Source organism: Rhinoraja longicauda, chromosome 3 (assembly GCF_053455715.1).
Source record: "Rhinoraja longicauda isolate Sanriku21f chromosome 3, sRhiLon1.1, whole genome shotgun sequence".
Lineage (NCBI taxonomy): Eukaryota > Metazoa > Chordata > Chondrichthyes > Rajiformes > Arhynchobatidae > Rhinoraja > Rhinoraja longicauda.
Genome location: NC_135955.1, coordinates 3,418,045 through 3,436,215, shown reverse-complemented (window position 1 = coordinate 3,436,215; position 18,171 = coordinate 3,418,045). Strand labels below are relative to the sequence as shown.

At 48.7% G+C, this 18,171-nt stretch overlaps 1 protein-coding gene across 2 annotated transcripts in view; it reads right to left on the bottom strand.

Annotated features, from left to right (window-relative positions):
* The window catches only part of rictora (RPTOR independent companion of MTOR, complex 2 a), a 143,184-nt gene that overhangs the window by 11,421 nt on the left and 113,592 nt on the right, over nucleotides 1-18,171 (bottom strand). The window contains exons 29-33 of one of the 2 annotated variants that reach the window (XM_078431134.1): nucleotides 17,624-17,730; nucleotides 16,644-16,873; nucleotides 12,412-13,459; nucleotides 7,986-8,163; nucleotides 2,949-3,030 (exon numbers count right to left, since the gene is read on the bottom strand). In XM_078431134.1, coding sequence (XP_078287260.1) covers nucleotides 2,949-3,030; nucleotides 7,986-8,163; nucleotides 12,412-13,459; nucleotides 16,644-16,873; nucleotides 17,624-17,730 — 1,645 coding nt within the window. The remainder of the gene's footprint in view (nucleotides 1-2,948; nucleotides 3,031-7,985; nucleotides 8,164-12,411; nucleotides 13,460-16,643; nucleotides 16,874-17,623; nucleotides 17,731-18,171) is intronic. The other variant, XM_078431143.1, reaches the window with a different exon arrangement.

Sequence of the window (18,171 nt, the reverse complement as noted above, 5' to 3'; positions counted from 1 at the left end):
TGCGCTCCCCCCTCCTGGACCTTTAACTAATACGCGCCCCCCCCGGACCTTTAACTAATACGCCCCCCCCCCCGGACCTTTAACGAATGCGCCCCCCCCCCCCCCCCCCCGGACCTTTAACGAACGCGCTCCCCCGCCCCCCCCGGATCTTTAACTAATACGCTCCCCCCCCCGGACCTTTAACTAATACGCCCCCCCCCCGGACCTTTAACTAATGCACTCTCCCCCCCCCCCCCCCCCCTCCCCGGACCTTTAACGAATGCGCCCCCCCCCCGGACCTTTAACGAATGCGCTCCCCCACCCCCCCGGACCTTTAACTAATACGCTCCCCCCCTCCCCCGAACCTTTAACTAATGCGCTCCCCCCCCCTCCCCGCACGCCCTCAACCCCGCCGCCGGGAAGTGTAGTCGCCTCCTCCCGCTCGGGGCGGGGGGAGGGGGAAGTTGGGCAGCGCTGACCGCCGGGAGGTGTAGTCGCCCTCTTCCCCTCCCCCTCCCTTCATTCTGTTAGACAGTGCTGGCGGGCCATAAATAATACATTTTAAGACGGAAGCTGCGGGCCGTATAAAATCTGACCTCGAGCCGCGATTGGCCCCGGGCCAGACTTTGGACATGTCTAACTTAGGCATTATGAAGTCATACAGCACGGAAACAGGTCCTTCGGCCCAACTTGCCCACGCTGACAAAGATGCCCCATCAACACTAGTCCTACCTGCCCAATCTATAGACTAAAACTCTCGTTTGTTTGTTTGTTTGTTTGTTCCTGAACTACAGCCAAAACGGTACACGATAGCGCGACAATTTTTAGGCCCACCTTACTCACCATTGTCCTGTGGTCCTATGGATAAAGTTTCATTCAATTCAAATTGGTGTTATATTTTTAAAGTTAATCACACTTTAAAGTGCCGGGGTAAGCAGCCGAAGCCTGGGCCTGGGCTTGGACGTGACTGGGCAACCGTGACCCCGAGGTGGGTCAAGGGGAAATGCAGCAGCAGCAGCAGCAATAGCAGTGACGCCTGGCATTGGTGGAGGTGGAGGCTGAGGCCTGGGACTGGTGCTGGGCCTTCCCTTGGCTCCCCCGTTCCTCCCTCCTCCCCCTGAGGGGGGGGAGTGAGGGAGGGAGGTAGGTGAGGGAGGGAGGTGAGGGAGCGAGGGGGGAGGGAGCGAGGGGGGAGGGGGCGAGGGAGGGGAGGGAGGGAGGTGAGGGAGGGAGCGAGGGGGGAGGGAGCGAGGGGGGAGGGAGCGAGGGGGCGAGGGAGGTTAGGGCGACGGAGGGGGGGGAGGAGATGGGGGAGGGAGGAGAGGGGGGAGGGAGGGGAGGGGGGGGAGGGGAGGGAGGGGAGGGGGGGGAGGGGGAGGAGATGGCGCTGCAGCAATGCAGGAGAGGTTTGGGCCCAACTTGGTCTAGTATCCCTCTGAACCTTTCCTATCCACGTGCCTTTTGTAAGCCAGCATCTGCAGTTCGTTGTCTACACGTACCTGTCCGTGTCTTTTAACTGCTGCTGGAGTCCCTCCCTCACTCCCTCCACTGGCAGCTCGTTTCACATACCCACCACCCTTTGTGTGAATTCCAGACAACTTCAGTTGCAGTGCCTATAGGCCAGAGCTTCACTCCATCACCAATTGAGGAAGAATTCTCAATTTCTAAGCCTGTCTGAAGGTGGCATCTACCATCAAGGATCTCCACCATCCGGGCCGTGCCCTCTTCTCACTGCTGCTGTCGGGCAGGAGGTACAGAAGCCTGAAGTCAGGAACAGCTACTTTCCTGCAACCATCAACATCTTGAGCTGACCGTCACAACCCTCCACCTACCTCAGCAACAGAACACTACGGACCACCTCATATGACATTCCTCATATGTTGCAAAACAAACTTGGCTAATAAAATATGATTATGATTGTGACCTCTTGCACTACCGGGGACAACCAGAGTGCTCTTGAACACCACATAACACAAACTTCAGCAACTGCGATCTTCTATGGAATGTATATTTGGTTGAACTACACACTTTGGTTTTTGCACTATTATTTCCTGGTACTGTGGCTATTCATTTATTGCATTATTGATTATCAGAAGCTATGGGGAGAAGGCAGGAGAATGGGGTGAGGGAAAGATAGATCAGTCATTCACAGAGTGCTGGAGTAACTCAGCAGTCAGTGCAGTGCAAAAGCCACTTACGCTTCACATAAACAGCACACATCTCCCCAGGTGGCGAGGATGTTTGCGAAACACGACTGTGCTGGGGCACCACAACAAGGCAGGAGTTGGCACTGCCTTCCCCCTATGTGTCTACACGTTCTCGTAAAAGCAGCAACTTGAGAGCACTGTGGTTAAGATACTACAGCACTAAGCTCGAGTTAAAAGTTCACGTCTTCTTCTCAGTTGAGAATTTAGAAAGAAATTCAACCTCTAAACAACTTCCACCCCCTTCCTTGAGGCCCTCATGGATGCGCATCCATTTCCCCATCACCTTCCACCAACATTTCCTCCTCTGGCTCCACATTTCACGCCTCTTGCAGCACTAGCTCCTTTTCTCACACATTTTGTCTTTTCACCTCTGGTCTTTGTCCACCGATCTTACAATCAAACCCTCCCCTCACCTGTATCCACCTATCACTTGCCAGTCTTTGTCCCACCCCCACCTATCTTCCAGCTTTCTCCTCCCCCATTCTACAGAAGGGTCCCGACCCGCTGAGTTACTCCAGCACTCTGTGAAACGTCACCTATCCATGTTCTCCAGAGATGCTGCCTGACCCGCTGAGTTATTTCAGCATAGTTTTCTTTTTCAAAAAATAACCCATTGGGTTCACGAATTTCAATTCTAGACTCAAAGTAATCAACTCCTTGATTTCTCTCAGTTCAGGGGAAACCAGGGATGGTCAAGAAATGTCAGAAATCGCACAACACGGAAAGAGCAGCTAGCAAGACCAGGTAGACATTTGCACCCACCATCGTCTGATTCTGTTCCTTGCACAGAGTAGTCATCTTCAGGTGGGCTGCACTTCTGCTGAAAATAAGGGATGTCTTTCACCTGGGAGAAAGGTGGAACAGTTCACTAGACAGTTTCATCCGCACCTATCCATGTTTTTGTATCTAAACATCTGCTCAAATGTAACATCTCAGAGCCATAGAGCCTTACAGCATGGAAACAGGTCCTTCCAACTTGCCCACACCAACCAACGTCCCACCCAAACTAGTCCCACCTGCTTACATTTGGCCGATATATCTCAAAACAAAAACAGATTTACAATAAATACATTTTAAAGAGTGTAGACAATAACAAAGATTGGATATTTTTAAATTAGCCAAACTTTCCATTCTCAACAGAAAGATTGATCTGGAACTGAATGTCAGATGCACCAATCAAAATCCTTTGAAGATTCACTGGAAATAAATGTAAATTGAATCCTTTATAAGCATTTTACATGGTCAGCCATTCCCAGGATTCAACCAGGCAGCACCTTGCAGCAAATAAGGAGGTCCTTCTGTTCCATGTGTCCATGCCTACTGAAGAGATGATCAAGTCTAATCGCACTTCCCCGCTCCCAGCTATGGGAAAACTCAACAATTATTAACTGCACTAGCTTCCAAAACTCCATCTGCCTCTGGGTGAAAGTTCTTTTCTTCAATTCCCTTCCATATTATTCCTTACAACCTGGGCATTCATGTCAGCCCATTGAATCCACGCTGGCCCACAGAGTAACTCCAGTACCCTGACAGGGCAGGGTGAGGGGAACCAATGCAAGGAGACAGAGGGCCTTAAAAGGACAGAAGCAAAAGGTAGAAGGGATATAAGAAAAAGAAACCTGAAAGCTTTGTGCCTTAATGTGAGGAGCATTCATGAGAAGGTGGATGAATTGAATGCGCAGTTAGTAGTAAAGGAATATGATATTGTTGAAATTATGGAGACACGGCTCCAGGGTGACCAAGGCTGGGAGCTAAACATGCAGGGGTATTCAATATGCAGGAAGGACAGACAGAAAGGAAGAGGAGGTGGGGTGGTGTTGATGGTTAAAGAGGAGATTAATGCAATAGCAAGGAGAGACATTAGCTTGGATGCGGTAGAATTGGTATGGGTAGAACTGCGAAATAGCCAAGGGCAGAAAACAGACCACCAAACAGCAGGAGGGAGGTTGGGGATAGCATCAAGCAGGAAATTAGGGATGCGTGTAGCAAAGGTACAACAGTTATCATGGTGACTTTAATCTGCATATAGATTCGGCCAACCAAATTGGTAACAGTGCTGAGGTGGAGGATTTCCTGGAATGTATACGGGATGGTTTTCTAAGCCAATATGTAGAGGAACTGACTAGAGGGCAGGCCATCCTAGACTGAGTATCGTGTAATGAAGAAAGATTAGTTAGTAATCTTCTTGTGCAAAGCCCCTTGGGCAACAGTGACCATAATATGGTGGAATTCTGCATTAGGATGGGGAGTGACACGGTTAATTCAGAGACTAGGGTCCTGAACTTAAAGACTTTGAAGGTATGAGACGGCAATTGGCTAGGATAGACAGGCAAATTATACTTAAAGGGTTGATGGTGGAGATGTAATGGAAAAGATTTAAAGACCGCATGGATGAACTCCAAAAATTAGTCATCACTGTATGGCAAAGAAATAAAACGGGGAAGGCGGCTCAACCATGGCTAACGAAGGATAGTGTTAAATCCAAGGAAGATTGGACAAGGGGGTTAATTAAGAGGCATCCAACAGAGGACAAGGGGGTTAATTAAGAGGCATATAAATTGGCCAGAGGAAGCAGCAAACCGGAGGACTGGGAGAAATTTAGAACTCAACAGAGGACAAGGGGGTTAATTAAGAGGGGGAGAAAAGAGCACGAAAGAAAGCTTGCGGGGAATATAAAAACGGACTAAATGTTTCTTTGGATATGAAAAAAGGAAAAGATTAGTGAAGACAAATGTAGGTCCCTGACAGTCAGAGACAGGTGAATTTGTAATGGGAAACAAGGAAATGGCAGAATAGTTAAATGAGTACTTTGGTTCTGTCTTCACTTAGGAAGACACAAACAATCTCCCAGAAATACTAGGGGATTGAGGATCTAGTGGGAGGGAGGAACTGAAGGGAATCCACATTCGTCAGGAATTAGTGTTAGGTAAACTGTTGGGACTGAAGGCAGATAAATCCTCAGGGCCTGATGGTCTGCATCCCAGAGTACTCAAGGAGGTGGCCCTAGAAATCGTGGATGCATTGGTGATCATTTTCCAATGTTCTCTCGACTCTGGATGAGTTCCTGTGGACTGGAGGGTAGCCAATGTAACTCCACTTTTCGAGAAAGGAGGGAGAGAGAAAATGGGGAATTATAGACCAGTTAGCCTTACATCGGTAGTGGGGAAGATGCTTGAGATTATTAAAGATGTTATAGCAGTGCATTTGGAAAGCAGTGACGGGATCGGTCAAAGTCAGCATGGATTTATGAAGGGGAAATCATACTTGACTAATCTGGAATTTTTTGAGGATGTAACAAGTGGAATGGATAAGGGAGAGCCAGTGGATGTGGTTTATCTGGACTTTCAAAAAGCCTTTGACAAGGTCCCACACAAGAGATTAGTGGGCAAAATTAGAGCACATGGTATTGGGGGTCGGGTATTGACATGGATAGAGAACTGGTTGGCAGACAGGAAGCAAAGAGTAGGAATTAACGAGTCCTTTTCAGAATGGCAGGCAGTGACTAGTGGGGTGCCGCAAGGCTCAGTGCTGGGACCCCAGTTATTTACAATATATATTAACGATTTAGACAAGGGAATTAAATGTAACATCTCCAAGTTTGCGGATGACGCAAAGCTGGGTGGCAGCGTGAGCTGCGAGAAAGATGCTATGAGGCTGCAGGGTGACTTGGATAGGTTGGGTGAGTGGGCAGATGCATGGTAGATGCAGTATAATGTGGATAAATGTGAGGTTATCCACTTTGGTGGCAAGAACAAGAAGGCAGATTATTATCTAAATGGTGCAAGAAGGAACTGCAGATGCTGGTTTTAACCAAAGATAGACAGAAAAAGCTGGAGTAACTCAGCAGGTCAGGCAGCATCATGGAGAGAAGGAATGGGTGACGTTACGGGTTGAGACCCTTCTTTGGTGTCAGATTAGGAAAAGGGGGAGGTGCAATGAGACCTGGGTGTGCTTGTACATCAGTCACTGAAAGTAAGCATGCAGGTATAGCAGGGAGTGAAGAAAGTTAATGGCACGCTGGCCTTCATTGCGAGAGGATTTGAGTTTAATCCTCTGGTGCCACAGGAGGCATGTTGGTGGTAGTTCGGGAGTGATTTTGTCAGGCAGGCTTTGTTGAAGTCCCTGGCAATGGCGGTAAAGGCTTTGGGGTACGCTGTCTGGTGTTTGTTGACCACGGCGTGCAGCTCCTCCAATGCTAGACGGACGTCTTCCTGGGGTGGGATATAGCCCGCGGTCAGGATGATGGAGGTGAATTCCCTCGGGAGGTAGAAGGGGCAGCACTTCACCACCACGTGTTCCAGTTAGACAGAACTGCCACTTTGTTACTATTGCAATTATTGTTATTGAGGGAGTTATTGTTATACCTGCATCGTAGGGTCGCCAGGTTAATTCCCAGGTTGGCGGGACTGACATATGATGAAAGAATGGGTCGACTGGGCTTGCATTCACTGGAATTTAGAAGGATGAGAGATCTTATAGAAACATAGAATTCTTAAAGGATTGAACAGGCTAGATCCAGGAAAAATGTTCCCCATGTTATGGGAGTCCAGAACCAGGGGTCACAGTTTACGAATAAGGGGTAGGCCATTTAGGACTGAGATGAGGAAAAACCTTTTCACCCAGAGTTGTGAAACTGTGGAATTCTCTTCCACAGAAGGCAGTTGAGGCCAATTCACTGGATGTTTTCAAGAGGGAGTTAGGTTTAGCTCTGAGGGCAAAAGGAATCAAGGGATATGGAGAAAAAGCAGGAACGGGCTACTGATTCTGGATGATCAGCCATGATCATATTGTATGGCGATGCTGGGTCGAAGGGCCGAATGGCCTACTCCTGCACCTATATTTCTATGTTTCTGATAATCCTATTGCAACCTACCCATCCTGCACAGTGGTGCAGCGGTACAGTTGCTGCCTCAGCGCCAGACCTGGGTTCGATCCTTACCACGGGTGTAGTCTGTATGGAGTTTGTACATTCTCCCTGTGACCGCGTGGGTTTTCGCCTGGTGCTCCGGTTTCCTACCACGTCCCAAAGATGTGCAGCTTAATTGGCTTCTGTAAAAATGCCCCTAGTGTACAGGATTGAACTAGTGTACGGGTGATCGATGGTTGGCACCCACTCGGTGGGCCAGAAGGCCTGTTTCCACACTAACTATAAAATCTAAAACCAAGTCATCTCACGAGAGGACAGTAACAGAGAGGCACGATTAGCTCACCAATCTGTATGTCTTGTGGGAGGAAACCGGAGCACCCGGGAAAGCCATGTAGCCACAGGGAGTAGATGTAGAAAGATAGCAAGAAACTATTTCGGATGATCGAAAAGGGAACAGATCATAAAAACTAGATCCAGACCATGAATAATGATAGGAAGCCAGTTCCACATGCAGAACTTGGCAGAAATTTCTACAAATGGAATTAATTCCAGGTCCATTGCTGCTTTTAAATGTTAAAAAAGGATGTTTTGTTAACCAAAGGTATTAAACAATGAAGATAAATGTGGAGTCAGCCCACAGATCTGAAGAAGGGTCTCGACCTGAAACGTCACCTATTCCTTCTCTCCAGAGGTGCTGGAGTTACTCCAGCTTTTTGTGTCTATCTGCAGTTCCTTCCTACACAGATCATCCACGGTCTCGTTAACTAGTCGAATCACCAGGAGTGGAGAGGCCTCGCCTGTTGCTTGGCCTGCAGGTGTATAAAGGCAGCCTGCCTCCCCGCCCACCCACACATCCTGCCAGACTTGCAGACACACAGAATAATGTAGTGCGGGCTCCCTCCGCCCGGGGGCAGGGCCCCCACCCATCCTACCTGGAACAGATCATTGATGTCGCTCGGCAGTGCAAGGCCAATGTAATCGTCAGTGCTGCCGTAGGTGGCGTTGGAGACCATGGAGCGCACAGAGGAGGAACGCTGAAGGGTGGTGTGATTAATCGGACTGAGTAAATCCTCTTTGTCCAGCGAGGCAAAGCTCAATGCTTTGATGAATCTGAACAATGGGAGATGAACAGGAATGAGAGGCGGCAAGTGACCGACAGATGGTATTCACAACCTCAAACACACTGTTCAGGGAACGGCAACAACAGCGTGGTGCAGCAAAGAATAGTTTCCGTTAGCTCTCCTGACTCTGGTGAGCTTTGCAGAGTAAATCTTCCAGACATCCAGTCGTGCTCACATCGCTCACCACTGTGTGTGGCAGACATTACCACAGCTCACCACTGCCTGCAGCAGGCATTACCACAGCTCACCACTGTCTGTAGTAGGCATCACTACCACAGCTCACCACTGTCTGTAGTAGGCAGTACCACAGCTCACCACTCTCTGTAGTAGGCATTACCACAGTTCACCACTGTCTGTAGCAGGCATTACCACAGCTCACCACTGTCTGTAGTAGGCATCACTACCACAGCTCACCACTGTCTGTAGTAGGCAGTACCACAGCTCACCACTCTCTGTAGTAGGCATTACCACAGTTCACCACTGTCTGTAGCAGGCATTACCACAGCTCACCACTGTCTGTAGTAGGCATCTCTACCACAGCTCACCACTGTCTGTAGTAGGCATTACCACAGCTCACCACTGTCTGTAGTAGGCATCTCTACCACAGCTCACCACTGTCTGTAGCAGGCATTACCACAGCTCACCACTGTCTGTAGCAGGCATTACCACAGCTCACCACTGTCTGTAGTAGGCATCTCTACCACATCTAACCACTGTCTGTAGCAGGCATTACCACAGCTCACCACTGTCTGCAGTGGGCATTAGCACAGCTCACCACTGTCTGTAATAGGCATCTCTACCACAGTTCACCACTGTCTGTGGCAGGCATTACCACAGCTCACCACTGTCTGCAGTGGGCATTACCACAGCTCACCACTGTCTGTAGCAGGCATCTCTACCACAGCTCACCACTGTCTGTAGCAGGCATTACCACAGCTCACCACTGTCTGTAGTAGGCATTACCACAACTCACCACTGTCTGTGGCAGGCATTACCACAGCTCACCACTGTCTGTAGCAGGCATTACCACAGCTCACCACTGTCTGTAGCAGGCATCTCTACCACAGCTCACCACTGTCTGTAGTAGGCATCTCTACCACAGCTCACCACTGTCTGTAGTGGGCATTGCCACAGCTCACCACTGTCTGTAGCAGGCATCTCTACCACAGCTCACCACTGTCTGTAGTAGGCATCTCTACCACAGCTCACCACTGTCTATAGTAGGCATTACCACAGCTCACCACTGTCTGTAGCAGGCATCTCTACCACAGCTCACCACTGTCTGTAGTAGGCATCTCTACCACAGCTCACCACTGTCTGTAGTAGGCATTACCACAGCTCACCACTGTCTGTAGTAGGCGTCTCTACCACAGCTCACCACTGTCTGTAGCAGGCATCTCTACCATAGCTCACCACAGACTGATAGTGGGCACCTCTCCTATAGCTCACCAGTGTTTAGTCAGCATCCCCACTGTGTGCAGCAGGCACCTCCTCCCATACATCACCACTGTCTCTGTTGGTCGGCAGCTTCACCAAGGCAGCAGCACAACAGATCATGCCCACAACTTAGCAGGGAGTCTGCAGCAGAAAACCACTGGCTATTCGAGTGCTGTAGTGTAGCTCACCCAGATTCCTACACTGTAAACTACCTAATTCAGCGCACACACAATTCAGAATCCTGCACAACTTTCACTCAACAATTTACCAGCACACCCACTCCCCTAAAATCAACATTATCATTAGATCATGTTCATAAGACATACAAGCAAAAATTAGGCCATTTGGTCCATCGAGACTGCTCCACCATTCAATCATGGCTGATTGTTATCTTTCCTTCTCTACCCCATTCTTCTGCCTTCTCCCTGTAACATTTGACACCCGCACTAATCAAGGATTGGAGGGTAGCTAATGTTATCCCACTTTTTAAGAAAGGAGGGATAGAGAAAACAGGAAATTATAGACCAGTTAGCCTGACATCGGTGGTGGGGAAGATGCTGGAGTCAATCATAAAAGAAGAAATTGCAGAGCATTTGGATAGCAGTAACAGGATCGTTCAGAGCCAGCATGGATTTACGAAGGGGAAATCATGCTTGACTAATCTGGAATTTTTTGAGTATGTAACTAGAAAAATGGACAAGGGAGACCCAGTGGATGCAGTGTACCTAGACTTTCAGAAAGCCTTCGATATGGCCCCACATAGGAGATTAGTGGGCAAAATTATAGCACATGGTATTGGGGGTAGGGTACTGACATGGATAGAAAATTGGTTGGCAGATAGGAAACAAAGAGTAGGGATAAATGGGTCCCTTTCAGAATGGCAGGCATGAAGTGACCAGCAGGTCGATGTGTGAAGTTGACCAGCAGGTCGATGAGAATGCAGAATTAAGGTTACAATCAGATCAATCATAATCTTATGGAATGGCAGAGTACATTTGAAGGACTATGCGACACAATACTGGCCCATTAACTCATATAAAAACACAAGGTGCCTGAGGAACACAGCAGCTCAGGCCGCATTGAGGAGGGAATGGGCAGGCGATTTTTTGGGACAGGATTGGAGAGGCATCTCATCCGGAAACATTGTCTTGAAGCGGGACACGAGTATCAAGCAAAGCCAATGAAGCGGGACAGTGTCAAGCAAAGTTTTCTTTATTCCTCAAGCACCATTACAACTCCCCAAACCCCCAACCAGTTCAACTCCTCCTGGAAACCACTACCAACTGTAACTCCTCCCTACTTCCAGTTCCGTGACCACATCCCCCGAGCCGAGGGTTCGCACCACGCATGGCTCACCACCAGGGACCGCCACAGTCTATCCATTTCCTCCCCAGTAGCAGCGTTCCTCCAACACTTTTGTGTGTGCTCTGCAGTTTCTCCTGTCTCTTAATTTATATATTTATCAATAAATACACTCACGGCAATAACAAAGGTATTTATTTCACAAAATGCTGGAGTAACTCAGCAGGTCAGGCAGCATCTCAGGAGAGAAGGAATGGGTGACGTTCAGACTGAAGAAGGGTCTCGACCCGAAACATCACCCATTCCTTCTCTCCTGAGATGCTGCCTGACCCGCTGAGTTACTCCAGCATTTTGTGAATAAATACCTTCGATTTGTACCAGCATCTGCAGTTATTTTCTTATACTCGCGGCAATAACTCTCAACTGGCATTAACAAATGACACGATTGCAAGTGTCAAAAAATGTCAGTGTGTCCTGCATAACTGAAATGTAACAAACTCTTCACATATGAACTGAGAACCTACTTCTGCAGAACCTTTTTCAACACCTTGTCATAGAGCAACACCTACTGAAGAGAAAGTGGAATGAAGATCATCTTTCACCAAGACACTTTGTTTTCAGAGTTGCTAGCTACAGGCAGTGTTTAATTAAAGAATACGCGGAAAGGCATAAAGTACTGGAGTAACTCAGCGGGTCAGGCAGCTTCTCTGGCAGACATGGATAGTTCACATAGCCACGTGCTCCAGAGTTGCTGCCTGATCTGCTGAGTTTACTCCAGTACTTTGTGCCTTTTCTTGAACCATCATCCATAGTTCCTTGTTTTTTCCCAAGAATCTTCACAGGGTGGATCGGTGGCACAGCATTAGAGTTGCTGCCTTACAGTGCCAGCGCCAGAGGATGTTTCCACTTGTGGAAGAGTCTAGGACCAGAGAGCACAGCCTCAGAATAAAAGGACATACCTTTAGTAAGGAGATGAAAAGGAATTTCTTTAGTCAGAGGGTGGTGAATCTGTGGAATTCATTGCCACAGACAGCTGTGGAGACCGTCATTGGGTGTTTAAGATGGAAATTGATAGGTTCTTGATTAGTACAGGTGTCAGAGGTTATGGGGAGAAGGCAGGAGAATGGGGTTAGGAGGGAGACTATAGATCAGCCATGATTGAATGGTGGAGTAGACTTGATGGGCTGAATGGCCTAATTCTGCTGCTAGGACTTATGAGATACGGGTTCGACCCTGACTACAGGTGCTGTCTGTACGGAGTTTGCACGTTCTCCCTATGACCGCGTGGATTTTCTCCGGGTGCTCCGGTTTACTCCCACTCTCCAAAGACGTACGGGTTGTAGGTTAATTAACTTCTGTAAATTGTCCCTAGTGTGTAGGACAGAACTAGTGTATGGGGTGATCACTGGTCGGCGTGGACTCGGTGGGTCAAAACGGGCCTGTTTCCACCCCGCCTCTCTAAAATTAAACATTTTAAAAAAGGAATACACGGGGTTACCTTCTGGGCGTCAGCCTGGAGTCCAGGCTGCCTGTCTTCATGGTGATGGTGTCAGTGAAGAGCACGTCCTTTGCTGGCGATGCGAGAGCCTCGGAGTGCGACAGAGACAAGTGCATCCTCTGCTGCTGCAGCCGCTTCAGGGTGGCGTAGCCAAAGGCGTCGCGCGGACTGGTGTAGCTGAAGTTGTAGTTGGTCAGGCTCTTGATGGTGGTGACAGACGGTGCTTTGAGCGACTGGGCCCGGCGTGGGAGAGTGTGAGAGGATCCCGGGGGTACCAGCAAGACGGAGTTGGACTTGGACAGAGGTAGGTGGTTGGAGCGAGGGGTGGGGGACACGTTGGTCTTCAGCGTGCGTGAACTGACGATGGTGTTGAGGCTGCCGCAGTCGGTGTCGGCGTTGGCCAGGTCGAGGCGGACCGTCTCACCGGAGGGACTGGAGTTGACCGAGCTCATGGAGCTGATGCCGCTGGTGGTGGTGTCCGTGTTGAAGCTCTGGCTGCGGCTTTTGAACTGCGGGCCGGCGGTGCCGTCCCCCATCGACCTGTCCCTGACAATCTGCTCCCTGTGGTTGTCCCCCAGCAGGGTCTTGGGGCGCTTCAGCTCGGTCTCCGAGATGCTGTGCGAGTTGCCGCCGTTGCCGTGGTCCCGGTTGCCAACGAAGGAGGTCTCCAGGCTCAAGGTGTGGCTCTTGTGCATCCGGGTGCCATTGAAGATGCTGGTGAACACCTCGCTCTGCAGGTACTCGGTGCTGTTGGCCGGCTCGGTCACCGCCCGGATGCGCTGGTGCACGTGCTTCCTCTCCATGGCCATTTTGGCAGACTTGGACTCGCTGTTGCTGCGCAGTTTCTTGCTGGGCAGAGAGGTCAGATTGTTGAAGAAGCGGCGGGTAACAAATTTGGACGAGCTGAAGATGCTGAGAGGGCTTCTCTCCTTTTCCTTCATTGACTTCGGCTTCAGTTGCAAGGACGGGTCTCCCTCTTCAGTGATATCGAGGAAGAAAGTGCTCGTCGTGCTGCTCCCATAGCGGTCATCTTCCATGATAAACATGCCTGAAACAAAGCAGACCAGTTAGCATGTCCCACTGATCATGAGGTGAATTTAAACGGTACTTTCATGACTTCTGAGCAGTGCATTCGCTTTAGAGGCAAATAATTCCTTTTGAAGTGTAACTATTGCACAACAAAGTAAATGCATCAGGCTTTTTGGTCACTGGAGAATGATCTGCTTTACATAGCACAGTACAGGAACAGACCCTTCGGCCCACAATGTCTGTGCCGATCAGGACGCCAAGTTAATCTCCTCTACTGGCACTTGATTCATATCCCTCCATGTGTCCATTTAAAAGCCTCTTAAAAGCTGCTATTGTATCTGCTTTATTAATGTTTACTGAAGGTTGAACATTAATCAAGCCAGTAAGATCATAAGACCTTAAGGCATAGGAGCAGAATTAGGCCATTCATCCCATCGAGACTGCTTCGCCATTCAATCATGCCTCTTCTACATTTTCCTCTCACCTTCACCCTCTTTAACTAATCAAGAACCCAGCAATCTCTGCTTTAAAAATACCCAATGACTTGCGTTCCACAGCTGTCTGTGGCAATGAATTCCACAGATTCACTGGCTAAAGAAATTCCTCCTCATTTCCATTCCAAAGGTATTTCCTCTCATTCTGAGGCTGTGCACTTTGGCCCTAGACTCTCCCACTAGTGGAAACATCCTCTGCACATCCACGCTATCAACAGAAAGTGTTCATGTGCTTTTCCTGGAAACAGTATCATGGGATTATTCATGCCTGCCTGATAAAGTGGGTAAGGCCTCACTTTCACAGCTCATCCAACAGACGGCATCTCTAACAGTGCAGCACTCACGCCGTACAAGAATGTCGTGCTCACATCTTTGAAGCGGGAATCAAACCACTGTATCGGCCACTGAGGCACATCTGATGAACGGAATGGGACAAATTGTAGACGGTCTTAGACAACTGATCAAAACCTGGGCTCCAAATTCAATTATACCGTAACAACTGGAGGAAGATGGCTTATTTTTTTTCACAAAAAAAAAAAATTGCTGGAGGAACACAGCAGGTCAGGCAGCATCTGTGGAGGGAATGGACTTGATGTTGGGACCCTTCAGTCTGAAAAAGAGTTCCGACTTGAAATATCCAGCCCCTATTTTTTAGCTCAAGATTCCTGCATTTCTTGTGATCACGACCCAGTTGGAATGACCTTTTTTTTTAATACCTATTTTGCCCGTTGCTAGCACAGAGCCTATAATTGGCCAAATGGAACACTGTTTAACAAAACCATATGAATGGCTGGTTTGCCAATATAAACAGAGAAAAATGAAGGCAATGTTTGATGGTAGACACAAAATGCTGGAGTAACCCAGCGGGTCTGGCCGCTTCTCTGGAGAGAAGGAATGGGTGACGTTTTGGGTCGAGGCCCTTCTCCAGACTAATGTCAGGAGAGGGGGTGGGTTGCAGTCAGAGACAGGAAGATTGGAGGGAGAACTGAGAAGAGGGAGGGGATCGAGAGGGAAAGCAGGGATTACCTGAAGTTAGAGAAGTCAATGTTCATACCACTGGGGTGCAAACTACCCAAGCAAAATTTGATGTGCTGTTCCTCCAATTTGCGCTGGGCCTCACTCTGACAATGGAGGAGGCTCAGGACAGAAAGGTCAGATTGGGAATGGGAGGAGGAGTTGAGGTGCTAAGCCACCAGGAAATCAGGTTGGTTAAGACGGACTGAGCCGAGGTGTTCAGCGAAACGATCGCCGAGCCTGCGCTTGGTCTCGCAGATGTAGCGAAGTTGACACCTGGAACAGCGGATACAGTAGATGAGGTTGGAGGAGGTGCAGGTGAACCTCTGCCTCACCTGGAAAGACTGTTTGGGTCCTTGGATGGAGGTAAAGGGACCGGTGTTGCATCTCCTGCGGTTGCAGGGGAAAGTACCTGGGGAGGGGATAGTTTGGGTGAGAAGGGACGAGTGGACCAGGGAGTTTCGGAGGATGTTTGATGGGACAGTCTAGAGACTTCTGCTCTGTATTTAACTCATGCTGTGCCTGGCCTGGCGTTCAGTCTTGAGGTTTATTCGCTAAACTGGAGTCGACATTTCAATCAAGGAAATGGAAGTTGGATCTCTGTATCAATAGCAAGTGCTATTTAATACGGTCCACAATGTAGATGGGCTGATCAGTACACATGCAGCTAACATAAAATAGTGGAGTTGTGGATTGCGAGGAAGGTTGCTAAAGGTTGGTACAGCAAGAAATTGGAAATAGTGGCAGAGAAATGGCAGATGACGTTTAATCTGAGCAAGTGTTGTAATTTGGGAAGCTAAATGAAGAGGAATACACAGAAAAGGCAGGACCCTCGGGAGTTTGAAAGTAGAGGGATCTTGGGATGCAAGCGCATTGCTCCCTGTAAGTTGCAATACCCGTAGATAGTGGTAAAGACAGAATAAGGCAGACGTACCATCATCAGTTGGGGTGTTGAGTATAACATTTGGAAAGTCATGTTGCTAAAGTGTAAAACTTTGGTTTGGCCAAATTTGGAGCATTGTGTGCAGTTCTGGTCACCCGTTCCAGAAGGATGCAGAGGCTTTAGAGAGGGTGCAGAAGAGGTTTACCAAGATGCTGCCTGGATTAGAGATTATTAGCTAGAAGGAGAGTTTGGATCAATTTGGATTGTTTTCTCTGGAGTGTCGGAAACTGAAGGCTGACCTCATCTAAGTTTATACAATTATGAGAGATATAGATAAGGTTGAGAGTCAAGAGATTTATTTCCCCCACAAGGTTGAAATGTCAAATGGGCATAGGTCTAAGGTGAGGGGGATGGCATGTTCAAAGGAGTTTCCTTCTTGCACAGAGGGTGGTGGGCATCTGAAACGCATGCCAAGGCAGGTGGTGGAAGCAGATAGGATAGAAGTAGTTAAGAGGTATTTTGTCAGGCAAATGACTAATTGAATGGAGGGATAGGCAGGTAGATGGGTTTCGGTTAACTTGGCATCACGGTCGGCACAGACATCATGGGCAGAAGAGCTTGTTCCCGTGCTGTATTCTTCTATGTTTGAAGCCAACTTGACAAATTCATTGCAACCATCTGAAAATTGCTATCTATGAACCAAAGGGAACGGTCAGCCAGCCGACACAAACCCTTGCTGGCGATTGGTACCGTGCTGCTGCAGAGGTCTCCCGATACATTGGAGGGACGGGCAAATTTCACACGATACTCACTCTGGGGAAGAGACTCACTCTCGCTGTTGTGCCTGGAGCCGGTGGACTCTGAGCTGAGGCTCAGGGTACTGGGGACCGAGGAAAGCTCGCTGTACAGTTGCTCCATGTCATCGGGAGCCACGGGCCAAGGCTGCCTGCGGCTGTGCCTGACCGCATCCCAGTTGTGCTGCTTCAGGATGTCACAGCCCTGCTTTGTCTTTGCTAAGAGGCCGAGCACATACAAACACGTCCTGCATTGTGTACAAAAAGAAAAGGAATGAGTGGAAACAACAAGCCCTAGTCCGATGCACTGTAGGAAGCACACTCACAAAGAACATCACAATTAACTTTAAACTTTACATGCAGACCTTAGAGATACAGTGCGGAAACAGGGCGGAAACAGGCCCTTCGGCCCACCTAGTTCGTGCTGACTAGCGATCACCCCGTACACTCGCATTATCCTACCCACAACGGACAATTTATAATTTTCCTGAAGCCAATTAAACTGCAAACCTGTACGTCTTTAGAATGTGGGAGGAAACCAGAGCACCCAGAGAAAACCCACATGGTCATGGGGAGAATGTACAAACTCCGTACGGACAGCACTCATAGACAGGATCGAACCTGGGTCTCTGGCGCTGTTAGGCAGCAGCTCTACCACCACACCACTGAGCCGTCCTAATATCACCTCAAAGTCGTCAGCACACTCTGGAAATCCAATTTCACCCATCTTCTTATCAGCTACGACTGACCATGTCGAAGCACAGAGATCTACTGCTAAAAAAATACAAAGTGCTTGTGTAACTCAGCGGGTCAAGAAGCATCTCTGGAGAACATGAATAGATCACGTTTTTGGTTGGGACCCTTCTCCCTATCCATGTTCTCTAGAGATGCTGCTCTCTTTGTTGTAAACCTGCATCTGCAGTTCCTTGTGTGGCGATTTACTGCAACGTGTATTACGCTGCTCCTCCGGGTTTATTCCAAGCAGGATTGATGCTTACCCTCTGATGGAGAGGGTCTCACATGTCTGGGCCAGGACTATGATATCCGGGATCACATTCTCTTCTTGAAGAAGGTTCAGGCCCCAGTTAGATGAGCCAATGTTTCCCTGAAATTCAGACGGCATTTCGGTTAGAATCATTAAGCATCCAGCATCATTATTGTCATGCACAGAGGTACAGTGAATAGCTTTGTTATGGCATGCTATCCAATCTGATCAGGTAATAAATCACGTCAAACTGAAGCACAATAGGTAGAAGATACAGAGTGCAGAATAAAGTTCTCAGCATTGGAGCGCATCAGTTCCAGAGACAAAGTCCAATGTCCACAATGGGGTAGAGGTGAATCGGACAGTACCCTAGCTTATGAAGGACCGTTCAGAAGCCTGATAATAGAGGGGAAGAAGCTGTTCCTGAGGCTTCTGTATCTTTTGTCCAATGGGAGTGGGGAGGAAGAGGAATGACCGGGGTGGGAGAATTGGCCACCAGATAATTGTTTTCAGAAAACAATCTCGCATAAATAGATATTCCCTGGGATGCATAAGGGTTCA